The 18431-nt window shown below is 39.5% G+C and overlaps 1 protein-coding gene across 7 annotated transcripts in view; it reads right to left on the bottom strand.

Moving 5' to 3' along the window:
• Positions 1-18431, bottom strand: part of LOC125227614 — a 72117-nt gene that overhangs the window by 15111 nt on the left and 38575 nt on the right. For 5 of the 7 annotated variants that reach the window (XM_048131967.1, XM_048131962.1, XM_048131968.1 and 2 more), the window contains 8 exons: positions 10788-10907; positions 8054-8345; positions 5473-5759; positions 3261-3463; positions 2081-2988; positions 1741-1998; positions 1303-1568; positions 761-940 (listed from right to left, as the gene is read on the bottom strand). In XM_048131967.1, the coding sequence (XP_047987924.1) occupies positions 761-940; positions 1303-1568; positions 1741-1998; positions 2081-2988; positions 3261-3463; positions 5473-5759; positions 8054-8345; positions 10788-10907 (2514 nt within the window). The remainder of the gene's footprint in view (positions 1-760; positions 941-1302; positions 1569-1740; positions 1999-2080; positions 2989-3260; positions 3464-5472; positions 5760-8053; positions 8346-10787; positions 10908-18431) is intronic. The other 2 variants (XM_048131969.1, XM_048131966.1) reach the window with 1 other exon arrangement.

Here is an 18431-nt window from a genome sequence, read left to right as displayed (position 1 = left end):
TCTCAATCGAGTTTCTGCTACTGATTTCTGTCTTACATTCCGATCTGGTGCCGTTCTGTGCTTTAAAACTCCTTAACCCTGCTCTACGTTTCACCTTTTGAACATACGATTGGGACATCTTTACTTTTTAGCCCCGTCACGAGGTAACATCATACAATTTGAAGCAAATATCCTTAAGATGCGTTCCTTCTTTTTTATATCCTTTATACCCTGCAACCCACCAATTCCTGGCCTTCGCTCTAAATTTAGGCGTTCCGAAAACCTTTTCAATACGCAACAAACAGTGGATTGTGGAAATTTTAATCTTTTACCCACATCCCTGTAGCTGAGTTTTGGATTTTTTGTGTTTCCGTGCAAAATAAGTTCACGTTGTTTCAGTTGCCTGTTCGATATCGCTACATATATAAATATTTCACAAAAGTAACTGACATATTTAAAAACTATACTTTTTTACGATTTAAATGGCATCATTAAAATTTCTATACCTTTAATTATAACGAAGCAGCAAATGAATTTATATGCCTCAGTTTTGGCGTGTTCAACCTTTATTTAACACACAATATTGATGCGTATATTATTTAAACTATCGAGTGCCTCGTTTAATCTTTTCAAACTATTAGTAAGAAATAACGAGTATAATATACTGCGTCCGTGACAGTTGGAGGTAAGTTTTCTGTCGACGCAATATTGTCCTCGAGACTTGGAGAGTGAATAGTTGTTTTTAAGGTGTTTGTGTTGAATGGTGTGGTGTGTGACTCACTGCGGCTGGTTGTAGCCGTGCGCGGGCGCGGTGGTGGCGTAGTGCAGGTCGGGCGGGTTGGCGGGCGCGGGGTAGCCGCGCGGCGCGCCCTGCAGCACCAGCTGCAGGTGGCTCTGGCCCAGGCTGGGCGCGCACTCCATCCCTGAGCTGCCGCCGCCGCCGTTCACGTTGCTCGGACGGCTGTTGATGGAAAGTGGAAAATAACAATCGACTCAAATTACGGGCTTCTGAAACTTAATTCTCTTAGGCGCGGGGCGTAAAGTTATAAACAATAAATATTATTATTCTTCTTCGCGGGAAATAAATACTAAAATAAGTTATAAAAATCCATAACAAGAACAAATATCGGGGCTCTATGGCTTTCCGAGTCCATGCAGAAAGATGGGAGTCACAGAATGTATTTGCCCCATGATTCCTGCTATTGTTCTCTTTCCAAAGAGACTCTATTCATAATTAAATGTTCATTTCAGGTTTCCAAAACAGGACAAATATTTCGAATTACGTCATCGGCAGGTGCGAAAATGGATATTGGTGGTACTGACTTGTTGGCGGCGAGCATGTTGCTGATGGTGGGCGGGTGCCGTTGTGGCATGGGCGGCGGCGGCGCGCGCGGGCGCTGCGCGGGGAAGGCGCTGCGCAGCGCGTTGGGCATCGGCATGGGCGTGGTGGGCGAGGTCTGCTGGCGCGCCAGCAGCGACACCAGGATCTGGTTCTTGGCGCACAGCGGGCTCATGCCCGCGCTCGACGTCGACGGCGACGTCGCCGACGACGAGCACGTGGGGGGCGCGGACGCCGCGCTCGAGCTCACCTGCGACGGACCAGTGTTATGTATCAAAGCGAACATGTAAAAACAAATATCTACTCAAAGAAATTGACCGTGTGTTTACACGTGAGCTGACAAGTAAATAAATAAATTATATGAACATAATATGTTGAGCCCTAATTAGGTTTTTACTTAAATCGATTAGAGTGAAACCAACCTGTTGACTCTCAGACGTCGGCCTTTTAACATTACTAGGCGGGCAACCTTTGTTCTCCTCGAATTTCCGTTTGACCCCTTGAAGCCTCTCGTGGAGGTAATCTCGCTCGGGGTCTGTCGAGCGGCCGTTGTTCGACGGCCCGTTCGCCAAAAGTTGCGTCAGAAGCGCACTGGGTTGCGACACTTGTGAGGACCGATTCGCGTCTTGGCAATTTCTCCTGTTCTCTTCAGCGTCTTCGTCCGAATTTGTGTGTAATATCTGAAAATAACAAATTCGTTAAAAATGATTATAATTTAGTTTAAAAATCAAGTCGATTGACGATCCTAGTTGCAAAACTCACCCGTGATAAAATTTCCGAATTATTATTAATAGGCGGTTGAAGAGTGTGGAGCTGCGCGCTCGACATGGACATCTGCGACTGCAGCATGTGAGGCGCGTGTGGGGCGTGCGGCGCGTGCGGCAGGTGCGGGTGGTGCGGCAGCGCGCGCGCGCCCGCCGTGTGCGAGTGGTGCGGCGAGAGCGCGGCCGGCGTGTGCGGGGTGTGCGGCGTGTGCGGCGTCAGCGGCGTGTGCGGCGCCGACGTCTCGCTCGAGGTGCCGTCCTCCTCGTCCTGCTTGAGCAGGTTCTTGAGCAGGCGGTTCTCCTGCGCCTCGGCCACGGGCTTGGTGAGCAGCGAGCGCAGGCGCTCCTCGCGGCCGACGGGCCCGGGCGCGGGCGCGGGCGGCGCGTCGTCCGGCGTGGCGGGCGTGCGCGGCGTGAGCGGCGTCAGCGGCCCCGGCGACGGGCTGCCCTTCGTCTCCTTCGACTCCTCGGACATGTCGCCCATCGGGAAGTTGGGCACCGAGAACCACTGGTCGTTGTCGAAGTCGTTGATGGCGATGAAGTCGGCCGGGGAGCCGACGGCGGGGCGGTAGGCCTCGCCGTTGGGCGCGGAGGGCAGCAGCGGGCCGCCGGCGCCGGAGGTGGCCGGGCCGGCGTCGAGCGGCGCGTCGTCGTCGAGCACGGTGTGCGTGGACATGATGAAGTCGTGCTCGTCGGAGGCGGCGTCGGCGCGGAAGATGCGCGTCTGCGCGATGACCCGCAGCCGGCGCTCGTGTAGCCGCAGCCGGAAGGGGTCGCTGATCGACGGCGGCGCGGTCAGCCCCGAGGCTCCCTTTAGATGCGCGGCGACGCGAACGCGGTCACTTTGATCAACCAGTTCCAAATAACGTGTACCTACTAAGTCTTCCACACCACTTAAATCACAAGCTGTAACAATAACGAAATATTAGTTTAGATTTAACCTGGCGCAGTCGACAGGATTAAACTGGTTTAGCTAACCTCAATTATCTCAATATAAACTGGGGTTATGGAAATTCTAAGCCGTTTGATGAACGACAAATGAAGACCGTGCATACTTATAAATCCAGCGAAGAATACTTCTGGTCGTTACCACAAATAAAATCTGGTTTAACTCAAGATTCCAACCTGTGCGACAGGATGACACATGTTGTGTGGACAGATATGGTAGGTAAACTTACTTAAAATAACCAAATTGGAGTCCAATCTGAAGACGATTTGGTCGTTGTGGATGTCGGCTCGGCTGGGCGGGCCGTCGGTGGGCAGGGGCGCGGGGAGCAGGGCCGACGCGTCCTCGCAGCGCCGGATGACGCACATGACGGAGCCGGCCTGCTCCGCCGGCGAGCCGCGCACCGGCGCCGCGTGGATCACTGCCTCCACGTATCTGCACCACAACACAAACATTTTAATTTACCTTTTAGACGCCCTATAAAAAATAAACGCTGTCTCAGGCGCCAAGTCATCGAAGAATCAAAACTCAAAACGGTAACTTTATCACTGCATACATGTAAGTCTGTGTCGCGCTGTGGTCTGTGACCCATGAATCCGTCATTGACGTTGAACCTGTGGTGCCAATATTTATTATACTTCGTTGGCGTGCAAAATGTTAAACGGGCGTCAGATTCTTAATTTGAATGAGAGAAAGGGACTTCGTGCAGATATTTTTCAATTCCTACTATTTAATTTGGCTAAGTATAATATTAAGAGCCCTGATATGTAAGCAGGCAGCGGCCATGAACGCACAATGTCAACTTATTTACATACGTCAATTGCTTGTATATTTATATTACGAATTTAAATAAATAACTTTCTAATCATGCGTGTTATAGTATACATTTGTACAGGTAAGAATAACACATTTAACATGAATCATCTTTTTAGATAGTTGATAACGATAATATGTACATATAAACCAACGAACATCTTATCAGGGAGCTTATAACTTATAAAACTAATGTCAACCTAAACAATTCAAGTGTCCCACGCCAAAGAATTGTAAAAATTAACAACACCAATAGGCTAGTTTCCTGTAATTAAAATAAAATATTTCATGCAGTGCACGAAATAAAGCACCAATATGGACAGTAGTTATGTTTAAACATCATTTATATTTAATAAGTCAAAGAGAAAGATATAAAGTACATATATGAATTGACCGTGACACTCCTCAGTATTTCATAATAATTCCATATTAGAAAATCGTTTTGACATAAAAAGAAGCTGATTTGATAGGAAAACACCAATTCTGTTTGATATGGATATGAAAAATGATTCAGCATAAGTGTGCAAAACTTATTTAAAATATAACATAAATTTACCGCGTGAATAACCAATGTGTTTTGCAAGTACATATTACATAGATAAACGATTATTTTTCACTGAAATTAATTTTAATTGACGTCACACCCATGAGTTATGCGTGACGTTAATTTCAACCATTCACAAGCATACCTAGAAGGGCTAAAAGTTCACAATCATGATGAGCACGCGGTCTCCAAACGTTATCGTTCACGAACGAATCAAACGATAGGCCGGATCATTTACACCGCCGACGGGTTGACCAAGGCATTGTCTCGCGATTGCCAATCGTTGTGCAAGCGTTTTGAAAAGCGAAGCTCAACCGACCAACTCTTGTTACGCATTACGAAAATTGCGATAAAACTAGTAACCGTGCCTAATGACTAATCGGCCTCGGAATTTTTATAGCAATTATACATATAATATTTCTAGCTTTTTGTATGGGGCCTAGCACATATTCCGACCAAGTGCAAATGGATTTTAATATGGTTATTAAACCAGACATAAAATTTGCGTAAGTTTTTAAATTCTTTGACGTGTTAGAGATTATTTTATTTTATGTTCATTCATCAGAGGAAACTAGAATATTGAAAATTACTTCAACAGTACTAAAACGTAATCGACCTCTTATCGCTCAACTACATCAGAATAAAATTGCAAAAAAATACTTAATCAACAGTTTATAATCAGCCATCGTCGACCGAGGAAGCTGATCTCAATAAGCAAATTTATAATTTATATGGGCGCCGCTAGAACTTTAAAACTTTTAATAATCTAGGTCAATTTATTTAAAACTTGATTTTATATTAACAGTACATTTACACAGACATATACGAAGGCACGTTTACTCGGTTTACTTTAGGCTTTTAGTTTGCAGTTCACGTTAAGCGACCAGCAGATAGTATGACATTGACGGCCAGCCTAATGCCTGCCTCTCGTTGATTTCGCCATCGAATACTTATAGTACTCTTATACAAGCGGCGGAGAGACCTTGACAATGGACTACTAACTTAAATCTGACTCCGGTTATTCTATGTATTGTAGTAGAAGCTTTCGTGTCGAATGTTATGTAAAAATATAAATACAAGTACTTACTCAGCGTCGTCTGTCCCATTCGAATTTTGGATGGCGAGTCGGGCTTGAATAGCTTGAAACTTGTCAGTGTCTCCTGCGGACCAGCCGAAACTTTGTATGTTCTTCAGCAAGGGCTTTATTTTTGCGTGATCCCTGACATGCAACAGCGAGAAGATTGATTTTTTGTATAACTCGGTTCTGTCCTGCAGAATGAAGTCTTTAATATTCTCGGTTACACAAACGATTTTGCCTTCTGCATTAATTTCCAGTAAAACCCAACCAAGACTGCTCGTGTAGTGTTTTAGAGCCTGCAAGGAGAAAAAATAAGTCATTACAATTTATAATCGACTAAACAAGCACGATACTATAATGTTTGAAGAAGAAGAGAAAGGTAATTTTTGTTTTTTCTCGTCTAGCTGAATTAGGTAAATGAGTGAAATATTGCCAGCACGAAATGTTTTGTAGTTAAATAAGTGATTTGTATTTATTTAAGTAGCAATAATGAAGATGTTTAGGCAGTAATTTCAATTAGTCAGTCAAAATTATTATTAATGAACAATCTAACCTACTTTTTCAGTACTGGAAATATTTTAGATGATTTTTTTAATAAGAAATGTTTCTTACGGAAAAATATATAGATGATTTTATCCAAATCTGAAATTGACCAATTTCAGTATTTACAAACAGCATTGCAAGCTACAGCGCATGCTTGAAGCATGTTAAGTAGGACCTGAATGTCATTTCCACCCGTATCTTTATAGTCCATCGAAATATATTTCCCGATAATCGATAGCGGTCGTGACCTTGCCGACCCTAAATACAGACCGAGCCTCCACATTTTAACGCATAAAAGCTCTATAGGTCTGATCATTACCATAAATGTAGTAATGTAATGCATGTCTTTCCGTATGCTTTACAATAGATAGCTTAGTGGACCATATCGACAAAAACAGATATTTTTTTCTGTTCCTGAAAGTTTGGAGTACCTAATAGAATAATGCTAATATGAACTTTAAAAAATTGCTTTCCTAGTTATCATAGATCAAGTACCAACCAATGGAAACATAGCAAGAGCGAGTGGCAACTGGCAACTTACCAAGACAGATACATACCCTACTCATTCCAAATGCTTTACGCCATCATTAGAAAGATGATTATTTAATTCTTAATATATTTATCATGTTAAATAAGGAGGTAATACACGCCATATTCGCCTTGCTACTTAAGTGATGGTTATATGGCAAGTAAGCGTGATCGTTTCTTTTCCTCTTTCCTGTTTAGTCAACATCCAAAGCCGGACCGTGCCCCGACTTGAATCCGAGGAATAAGGTAAGCGGTAAGGTAATTCTTCCTATCTAATTCGCGGAAACCTTTGCGCCGCATACTAATAGGTATTGTTAACATGAAGTCCGTCAAAGGTCAGTACGGATGCCTCTTAAGTGCGTGGCAACTATAAACTTATTCAATCCTCCGTTTTCTCTGTAATTAAGAAACTTAGTTGCTAAGCTACGAGGCTATCCGCTTGCTATACGGAAAAAAACAAACGTCAACGCCAAGTACCTAGATGAAATGGCTACCTAATGATTCTCCGACAATTTTTTAGCCGATTATTGATTCGCCGACAACGATTCGCCGAATGCCATTTAGCCGAATAATCAAACTATCGCTGTCACTTTTGGTCGAATAACGTTACGTAGAATCTTGGTTCGCATACAGTTCAGTTCGCTTCTGTGCAAATTATCCGAACTATTATTGGACATTTTTCATTTAACAAAGTAATATTTTCGTTTAAGCCACGTTTAGTCGAATAACGTTTCACATTTTATAAATTGTTAAAATATTTTCGAATGAATGAATTATCGCTGTTGTAAAAAAATTACGCACTTAATAGACACTTTTTTTTCTTAAACTATGTATAATGTGAAATTCTTTTCGTTGCGGTAATAATTTACATATTCTGGCAATTAACATTATGTTCTTGAACAGAAAAGTGCTAATTTCCGAATGGGAGAACTAAAAATTTTAAAAGTAAAAATTTGGTGAGTTGATAGCAACAATACATAATTAACTAAAATTAATCCTTAAAATCAGAACATTTTGACACGTTGAAATAAATGTGAGTTTCTTATAAACGATCTAACAACTAGATTTTTGAATCCGCAGGACAGTTTGTACGCAAGTTTCAGCCAACTCACCAAAAAAAAAACCAAATGATCACTCGACCTATTGTGTTTCGACTAATTTTTTGTCGGCCAATTTTTACAATTACTGAATGATTATTCGACGAAAAGTCAATCGGCGTATCAAATTCCTGCTTACCGACTCCGTTTACGAACAAATATTATGCGAAATGAGACTTTTCCAATCGTTATTCGGCCAAAAAAGACGTCGGCGAATCGTTGTCGGCGTACCGAAAATCGGCGTATTTTATTTCGGAATATCAATCGGGCACCAGATGAAATACTAAATTCTTGCAAATGTAAAAAATAAACACTAAATCGTTGTAAATGCCGACAACTAACTCGCTCATGTGTTGCACGCCGAACATCTATCAGAAAGTTAGGCACGTACTCATTATGTTATGAATGATTGCAAATGGTACCTCAATAAGTGTAGTGGTTTCGGAATAGTGTTGTCCCGGAGGCGGCGGCTGCGGCTGCGTGGAGCTGACCTCCCCCGCCTGCACGGGCTCGAGGCGCGCGCGCAGCGGACACTCTCCCGGGCACTCGCGGCGCCGGTTCAGCACCTCCTGGATCTGGCGGGTGGCCTCGCGGACGATGCCGTTCTTGTCCGGCTGTTTCACTTCCGCCAGGCACGTGCCCAGAAGCTCTTCCAACTGATTTATGGTCTCGTTCTCGAGCTCCCGACGCCGTTTCTCGTTAATACACTTATTTCTGTAAAAGAAGAGGTGTTTCTTTTAGATATCCAGATGTACAAACTTGGGGACGCGAAACATGAGAGTACGAAAGAAAGTTGTTGTTCAACATTATCAATACTAACTATAGATACACAGAACATTATGGATATAAATAATTCCATGCAGTAAACAAGAATATTAACGCTGTTGTTTTTAATAAAACATTTGTTTTAGGGAAAAATACGCACACTAGACCACTTCACCACAGTGGGGCTGATAGATATTAAGCGTTTGCAGTGAATATTTTCATAATTCTTTACTTTTCAATTCATATATCTTTACAACTCATGCAGGCGGACACCTTACTAAACTATCCTAAAGAGCCTGGCGTGATACGTGGTATTAAGTAACGATGCGCTACCATACTATCATGTTTTATTCATAAGGGGCACCTGCTATGATTATAACTTGGGTTATTTAATTAGCAAAATTGCAAAAGTTAAAATCCAACCATATGTCAACAAAGTATATCGTTTTAACGCGATTTTACATTAAGTGTAAAATTAATTAAATTATTATTAAACAAGGTCTCGAATTATTTAGGTACAAGTATCAGGTTTCTAGGCTCACGACATGCTGCCGACATTGACATTTGACAACATTATTAAACTCATCCGAGTTGTTTTGTGTAATCTGTTTAATTGATAATTAGTATGCGAAAGATAAGTATGTGGCTCTTAGTTTGCTCTGTCTGGAATAGGCTACTTGACCCTTTTTTAAAGTCTGTCTTATATGGTTAAGTACTGTCCAATCAACCGAAATAAAATATTACCATATTTTATTATGACTTAAAAACAGCAAAAAATATTTTTAAAGTATACTTTTACGTAATGAGGCGAAAACAACACAGTCATGTTAATCTATAGATTATCTATGCATCAGGTCATTCTATTCGAAAACAACATTTTCTGAATTTTTAAGTATGAAGGCATAAAGTTCAATATGTCAGTGATTGTTTTGACATGCAGTAAGGTTCGAATTCGATGACGTCACTACATATCGCTGACAGCGGTTTCGGTGGCCGAAATAAATAAAAAATTACACACATTTTTAATCGAAAATACGTAGTCACCATACACTTTTAATACCCAAAATCTATAAATATTGTTTTTTTTTATGTCAAATACAACAGACGGCAATCATTTATTGTGCCAAATTCGATATGAGTCTAGTAGCCTATTCGATATCCTTAGTAGTTCTACTGTTAGTACTACTATATCACTTTAGTTTATAACGAAACGAAGAAAACAGTTTTTTTGGACAAACATTCCAAACAAACTCAAATAGAAACTGCAGAATAAAAAAGACATTATTCAGTTTTACATGAATGCAATGGCCACGTGTCTTTTGTCTAGTTTTTAATGTAAATTTGTTTAAAAAATCTAACTACTGCTCCTTCGAAGTGGCAACGGAGCAAGCTGCGAATCAATAAGATATAAATACGCGTTCGTAATAAATTTAATAATTGTCCTTGTGATAACTTAGCAACACTTCAGTTAATAAAGTGAACTATAACATTTTAGTGTTCGAAACGTTAAATTAAAATTTTAAATAAAAACCGGACTTTAATGGTTTTCACGCATTTATATGAAATGACTAGACAAGTCTGAGCTGCCTCCTGGTGGCCAGGCCAGTGTTACGAGGCCGACCGCAAAACCAACCCACGGAAAGTCGATGCGTATGAAAATTTGCGTATTACTGTATTACTAGCATACTATAATTGTACCTAGGTACTTGTAGAAGTAATTAGCAAATTATAAAAGTGAAAATAACTGCTAAATCACAAAACCTTCTTGAGATTTTTCGTACGCCGTGCATCGGTTAAGACTCCGACTCTGAAACTTTTGGGAAAGCTATTTTGGCAGAAGATAGTCTAGTCTTCTCCCTTCATTTACACAAACATAATATCGATACCTAACTACAATATAATGGAGTGAAAAACCAAAAACGTTCGAACAAGTCGAAGAAAAGTGCCCAAAACGCCACGCCATTATTTCACATAATTATCATCAATAATATTGAATTATACAAAATAAGATCTATTTTTATCCACTTAATTATCTCTATTCTTTTTACTGTTGAACCTTCAAGTGGCACGCTAGGGAACGAGCTCTCGGTTAGTAATGTCATTTAATTTTCAAAGTATGTAGGATTCATCAAAATTCCAACAACTCAAAAATGGTATGCCTCATGTAGGGCTTATATACCTTTAAGCTTTGACTTTGGTCGGAATTATATACTAGTCTGGTATACACAATAATATAGCACGGAGCGTCTAAGGCACATAATATTTGTTCGAGGAATGAAGAATTTATATTGATCAATGGAAGTTGTAGTGGAATGTATGAATGTGGCATGTTGATGAGCATCCCTATCGTCGGTGATGTATCGGTGAAGGCACTTAACGCTGGATACGTACACTTGCGACTGTGGTTTACTGTCTGACTTTCTCTTTATCTTCTTAACCGGCGCTGTCACGCTCATCTTGCCTTGCATCCCCCTCCATGTGTCTCCCAGTTGGAGGTCACTGGAATCGACTCTACGGAAGCAGCAAACAAACAACTTTTAAATTAATTATCATTCACTATTACGAAGCTACATATGCGCGAACGAGAGACCAAATAATAATAACGGATATCTATACAAATTAGTGTTCCTTCGAGATACAGAGCTTGTTGTAGGTGGCGTTACTTAAAGGAGGTTTAAATAGGAGAATATGTCTCCAGGGACTATTTTATTTGAAACGTTACCTCTGTATCTTATTATAACACCATCTAGTGTTCATTTATATTTTTCCTTGCAATTAATTAAGACATAGTTAATAGATAGTTAAGTTAGTTAGTGTTTAGTTACTTTTAACGAATAAAATGTCAACATTAACATCATTATAACACAGTAGGTAGTCTTATATAATACTAAGCTAGTTAAAGATGCATATTTTAGCAAGGAAAAACAGAAATGACAAAATTTAAAAAGCGTGATATATTATAATATTCTGACAGAATATAATGTATAGGGTTAGAAGAAATAGGAACATCACAATGTACGGATAGTTAATATTACTCGTCCCTGTTTAACCAAAAATGTAATTACTTAAATAAATTATAAAAAGTGAAACTAAATGCTTTAACTAAATTGTGAGAAGCCTCAGGCTCGACTTTCTTCAATTGGCTCAGCCTTGTGCACATCAACCTCGATAAACATTTACAAGAACACTTTATGTTTTGATTACTTAAGTACACAATGAGCATGACTCATGATCACAACGTGTTTAACATATGCAGCATTTTTTCTTACATAATCAAATTGTCAATATGGTTGAAACGCCATATATAAATTAGTCAAACTACTAAGCTACTAGCTAATAAGTTAAACACATGTCTTTTCCCAGATCGCTTGACGAGCCCGATCGTTAAAATTAAACTTAGCACTCAACACCTCATTACATGTAGTAAGACATTTTGGGTGATTATTAAAGATAGATATTATTCAATTATCCAGACTAAATACAATTTAATTGTTACCACAATAATGAAGAATGTCACCGTTTTTTCCAGGGTTTGAACTTTTTTTAGCCAGGGTTATTTACTGACAGAGACTTGGTATGTTTCTATTGAAACAGGATCATTATTATTATTATTATACGCTCTTATGTCGTCACACTAACATACATTAAAGGTATAAGATATATATATTGATGCGCGTTTACTTTCATCGTTACTCTATAATTTGTCGAGCCAGTAATGCCTCTCTCTTCCCTATAATTATGTATATCTGATGTCTCTCAGTAACTACATATTTATGATATAAATACCGGTGTTATTATTTTATAATATTTCAAGGTTTACTGGAAAATAAAGTTTCAAAATCTATCCCATTTTACTGCATAAGTAATTTAATAGTTTAAGGGTCACTTGCACCAACGAAAATGGAGGGTTAACCCACCATTTTATATGGAATTTGACAGATGACAGCCCACTAACCCTGAGTTAAGTGGTTGGTGCAAGTGGGCTAACTGTACAATTAAATTAGTAAACTTTAAAACCTAAGGAGTTCCGTTTAAGTAGTTATGTCACAATTTTTCGCTCAACAATCTGGTTGTCATGTCATCTCTTACACTAATTTTATGTAAACTTTACTGCAAACTATATAATCAGCAATATTAAATAATCTCGTATTTTAACTTTATCACTATGAGTGTAATTTGTGTTTATTTAAACCAATTTTGTCACAGTTTCGTTTTCTTTCAACCCCTTATTTGCCAAGAGTGGCACTGAAGCTTTAGTAGTTTCATGTGTTCTGCCTACCCCTTTATGGGATACAGGCGTGATTGTATGTATGTATGTTAAACCAATTTTCTAGGAATATAATAATATTAATAATTCTTTATTAAATAGCCGATAACACATTTGTTTGGTACGACCATTACCATAAGTTAATAAGAGATGTCTCAACTAAATAAATGACAATCAAAAAGTAATGTTCACATTGCGGCGATATTCATCAAATCAAATGGCAAGTGGCGAGCAGAACTGGCTGAGCTTGGTGCGAAAGAGAGACAGGGCTAGCGGCGAATGACGCCTACCGAGGAGCCCCACTACGCAACCTTACTGCGACGGGCCGCGCAACCTTGAAATAATAATGTTCGGAATAACAACAACGCGCCATAAGCGTGACCAGAAATAGTACCTATATAAAATACTTCTTGAGAATTTTGAAGCCTCTATTCAAATCCTCTTCCTGTATCCTGTGTTATATACATCAATGGCCCGACACGCAACGCGCATGCGTTAAACGAAATCCCAGTTAGCGACAATTATCAGAATTAACGTCGATTTTTTTTATTATTGTTCTTTAACACTCACCCTCCCATATTGACTCCTTTGAGTAACACAACCTACCGCAAATAAATTCAGTTGACACTGCATTCAAATGGGTGAAAGTTGGTAGTAGCCGAAGGTTTCGCTTTTTCAATCGTTACTCAACGCATTCGTCACCCGTCCACGTACGTTGAAACGTAAGGCAAACGTCAGAGTTATTTGAAGAATTGATATTATGTCGTTTTACCACATTAATACATATTTAATAGAAACTAATATTTTTATTAAAAAAAAAACCTTTTGATCCATAATCTATCGTTTTCGTTAGTAGGGTTCAAAATAATATTTTTTACATAGGAGTAGGTAGTTTAAATGGTGCTATGCATTTTTAAACGTATTGAGTTGTGAATTTAAGTAAGATAAACTCATAAAAAAAGGTACAGAGGGGCAAACCTCGACTGGGGGGCAATTGTAACTAATCCATTATTTCCATTATTACACTATGATGTTGAGTTCTACAATTTCTACATGTATCCACTGAACACGCCTACCATATATAACCGGTGAACACGGTGAACACATTGTAAAACATGGATAAAATGGACCAGTTACATTTGCCCCCCAGTCGAGATTTGACCCGCTGTACATTAATAATCGAATAGGTTGCACGTTGCACCAAGCACTAACCTTCGATGTGACAGCCGGTAATGCCGGTAACGGTGTGCCTAGGGTTTGCAATCCGGATATTCGAATATCCGAATTATTCGAATATCCGCCAATATTTTTATCCGAAAATATTCGAATAATCCAAGTGAAATTATCCGGATAAACGGATAATTTCTATAAACATTATTTTTTATTTATAAGTAATATATTTAATAGATAGACGTCACTGAAACCAATTTCGATCAATTCTTAATACGGACAATGTTATTGCTAACAAGTTAACACCTATTTATCTTCAAAATCAAACTAATATTTACAAAACAAAGAAAGCATTCGTAGACAAGAAGTAAGCAGAATGCCTCACCCCACGCACTCAGTTCTTATCAAATATTCGATTAATTGGATGATTAAAAAAAACAGAAAAACGTTCAAGTATTATTTTTTAATATGAAAACGTTACCCCAACCTACTTTCATTACTGCTAATAGCTAACGTGAAGTTATCTGTAAAACCGTACTTAATAAGGGAGATTTATACCTAGATTTCCTGGTCCCTTGTTTTTAGGGTTCCGTAGTCAACTAGGAACCCTTATAGTTTCGTCATGTCTGTCTGTCCGTCCGTCCGTCCGTCCGTCCGTCCGTCCGTCCGCGGATAATCTCAGTAACCGTTAGCACTAGAAAGCTGAAATTTGGTACCAATATGTATATCAATCACGCCAACAAAGTGCACAAATAAAAAATGGAAAAAATTGTTTTATTAGGGTACCCCCCCTACATGTAAAGTGGGGGCTGATATTTTTTTTATTCCAACCCCAACGTGTGATATATTGTTGGATAGGTATTTAAAAATGAATAAGGGTTTACTAAGATTGTTTTTTGATAATATTAATATTTTCGAAAATAATCGCTCCTAAAGGAAAAAAAAGTGCGTCCCCCCCCCTCTAACTTTTGAACCCCATGTTTAAAAAATATAAAAAAAATCACACAAGTAGAACTTTATAAAGACTTTCTAGGAAAATTGTTTTGAACTTGATAGGTTTAGTAGTTTTTGAGAAAAATACGGAAAACTACGGAACCCTACACTGAGCGTGGCCCGACACGCTCTTGGCCGGTTTTTTTGAAATTGAAATTTAGCGCCTCACTCCGAATTTAGCTGTTATCAGTTCCATGGCAATTTAGTACGCCAGAATTCCCTCCACTTCACTAAGAAATATAAGGCATTTTCCTTTTAAGTCCTTAGTTACATTCATACACAAAAATCGGTCTAATTACTACTTAATATACTTTGAAATCTTAGTCGATCTACTGATCAGCTTGGAAACTAAAACCCATCAAATTGCTGCCGAGCAATTTGAGGCGTTTTGGATTTGAATATTTAAATAAGTTCGCCTTTGTACCTCCTCCTTCTTCATTTTTTTAAATTTTATGTCTTGTATATTTTATGTTGGTGGTACAATACTTATTCATCGCCTCTCCCCTTCCATTGATACTTTGGTACCAGCCACTGTGCAACTAAGGTCTAAAATGATCCACACCTGGATAGGAAGTGTCTTCGACTAATTGGTCTTCTCTTTTTTTGGTTATTCTGTTTTGAACGAGTACCTATGCTCAGTTGCTCATTCCTGTTTTAAGACCCTAACCAGGACGCTTTTGTTTAGAGCCTACGAAAAGAGTTTTCAACTTTTTATATTAAGTATCCGATCCGGTCCAAGATGGCATCTGGTACGGGCGTAGGCATTTATGCAAATGACTAGTGACTACAGTGGTAGTATCAGCATGGGCAATTATGCCACTATCTTTTAAGCCGAGACATACGCAATAATTACCTGTGTACATAAGAATATAGTTAGACAAACCCAAGGAAAGAATATCTATATACTCAGCGACAGTCAGGCGGCACTCAAAGCCTTCACATCGCCCAAAGGTGACTCTCGACTGGTATTAAACGGCATCCAAGCTCTTAACAAGCTTGGAAGGCAAAACAAGATGCAACTGGTATGGATACCGGGGCACGAAGGCTTCATTGGCAATGAAAATGCCGATGAACTTGCCAAGGCCAGGTCTGAAGACAACGTCACAAGGAACCATTAAAACGGCTATGAAGGACCATACAAAGGCTAATCACCAAAAAGAGTGGGATGCCCTGGTAGGTCTGAAGCATTCAAAGCTCTTTATGCGGAGGGTAGAATCTGGATGGAGCAAAAAGCTAGAAAAGCTAGGAAAAAGACAACTCCAAATTATAACGGGGGTATTCACAGGCCATTACGGGATCAAAGGAATGTTGGCCAAGATGGGACACGCTGACTACACAGATTGTCGCATGTGTGGCGAAGAGGAAGAGACCGTCAGACATCTAATGTGTGAATGTCACGCCCTCGCCAGACAAAGAATGAAGAACTTTGGAGCAGGCTACGTAGTACCAAAGGACATCAGAGAGCTACCCATGAGCCTCATCATCCGATACGTGGAGATGGTCGAGAAGCTCCTGAATAGATGAAGGATCTTAAGATCTAAGGGGGTAATTGCACAAAAGATCCCGATGGGTCGAAGTGTATCCGGAAGGGCCCCGCAGATTTAAGATAAGATGAGTATCCGATCCGATCGAGCGAAGGACCGACTCCTATACATTCTCGAAATCATTCAAGGCGCCATCTTTGATTTTTGCCTTTGACATCCTTCCTATATCCGATATCGGAACGGATAATATGACAACGCTGTATCGCCTATAACCATCATCATATCCAATGATGTTGTCTCACGTTCCACTCTACACAAGCCATCCTCTCTACCATCCATTTCCAAGGTAAAGGTGTTGTCAGAAAAACTTCTCGTTATACCTAACACCTAACTAATCACTACAACTAACTGTCTTATATCGACAGCTCACTATCTGATTGCAAGATTCTAGTCATAGAACTAAAGATAGAGAGCTAGGTGTGTTTTAATTTCTACAGTTTGCTGATTTACGCAAAAAATAAATAAAAATGTAGGTAAATTTCGCATTATGGCGCTCATCTATCTCAGCCGTTATCAATTCCACGCTTATACGCACCTGTAACATTAATTTTGTTCCATTTAATAAATTATCCGAAATTATCCGAATTATTCGAATATTCGAATAATAAAAATTGTATTATCCGAATTATTCGAATATTAAAAATCCGTCGGATAATGCAAACTCTAGGTGTGCCCTAAAGATGTCATATTATTTTATACAGACAAACTGAAATCATATATCTTTATTTATTTTTTTTGTTTCTTTTGTCTCCTCTTAGTGTGTTTTCACATTATCCGATCCGATATCGGATGTCGGACCGTTATCCCATACATTACAGGCGCCATCTTGGATTTCTTCTATTGAAATCCTTCCGACATCCGATATCGGATCGGATAATGTGAAAACGCACTTTTGGTCTACATATATACAGGCGAACTGCAACTTAATTGCAACTTATATGGTATTTGCATGCTAAAAGAACGACGCGTCGTTGTATTAAGCCTGCAGTTCATAGCTGGGCACCGTTAATTAAATAGTTAACTTCGTTAATCGCTAATCCGTTACTAAAAAAGTTAACTTCGTTAATCGTTAAAGCGATACATTTCGACAAATTTAACGTAAGTTAAAGTTAATCGTTAATCCGTTAACACGTGAAAAAAATTGAACTTTTCTTTAATTATTTAGTTGCATCAGTATCCACTATAACGTATTATATTGTATAAGGCCGAAGTACAGCTAGCCTATTAAACTCTAGGCTGCACGTGGAAGGCAGTGATCGCCTGAGATACTGCCAAGAGCTGTGTCAGGAGAGATGCTGGCGGTAACGGGACTGTTGTGGCACTTTGGGCGGTAGAGGCTAGGGAAGCGAATGTGGTCGTAAAAGGGCTCGAATTTGCTGCCCTATCACTACAACAGTCGCCATGGTAAAGCTTAGGATTCACCGAATCAAAGTTAGTAAAAGCAAATCCACGTGAAGAATACTTTTTTAGGTAATATTTCTAACTTTTAGCAATCGACATCGGTAAAACCTAGGATTTACCGGCAAATCATAGGATTTGCCGTACTTCGGGCTTTTATAGTAGCGTTCAGAACGTGTTTTTCGCAGCGCAGATGGCGCCAGTACCCTACTAGATTAACGATTAACGGACTCGGAGAAATTTAACGGAAGTTAACGAGTCCGTTAACATTTTTTCAAGTTAACTTAAAAGTTAATCCGTTAATCGAAATGTTAACTTCGTTAATTAACGATTAACGGATTAACGAGTTAATGCCCAGCTATGCTGCAGTTCCATACAAGTTGCATTTAGGTTGCGATAGGAGGTAGAAGTCCATTAGGCCTCATTAGCCCTTAACTAGGAGTCCCACATAATCACTTAAGGCCGTCCCCACACCCGTGGTATGCATAATTGTATTTTTCCCCTGCAAAAAAAGGTGGTTGGAGTCTTGTCTTTATCGACCCTTCAGGTTTTTCACCACTTGGTGAGGTTCCATTTAATTATTTAATATTGTAAATATCTGGGCGACCGAGCTTCGCTCGGTTCTATTTTAATATATCACGTCTTTACATTAAAAAAAACTCT

This window comes from Leguminivora glycinivorella, chromosome 6 (genome assembly GCF_023078275.1).
Source record: "Leguminivora glycinivorella isolate SPB_JAAS2020 chromosome 6, LegGlyc_1.1, whole genome shotgun sequence".
In the NCBI taxonomy this organism is placed as follows: domain Eukaryota; kingdom Metazoa; phylum Arthropoda; class Insecta; order Lepidoptera; family Tortricidae; genus Leguminivora; species Leguminivora glycinivorella.
The sequence above is the reverse complement of the archived record's forward strand: the minus strand, read 5'-3'. Positions and strand labels throughout refer to the sequence as shown.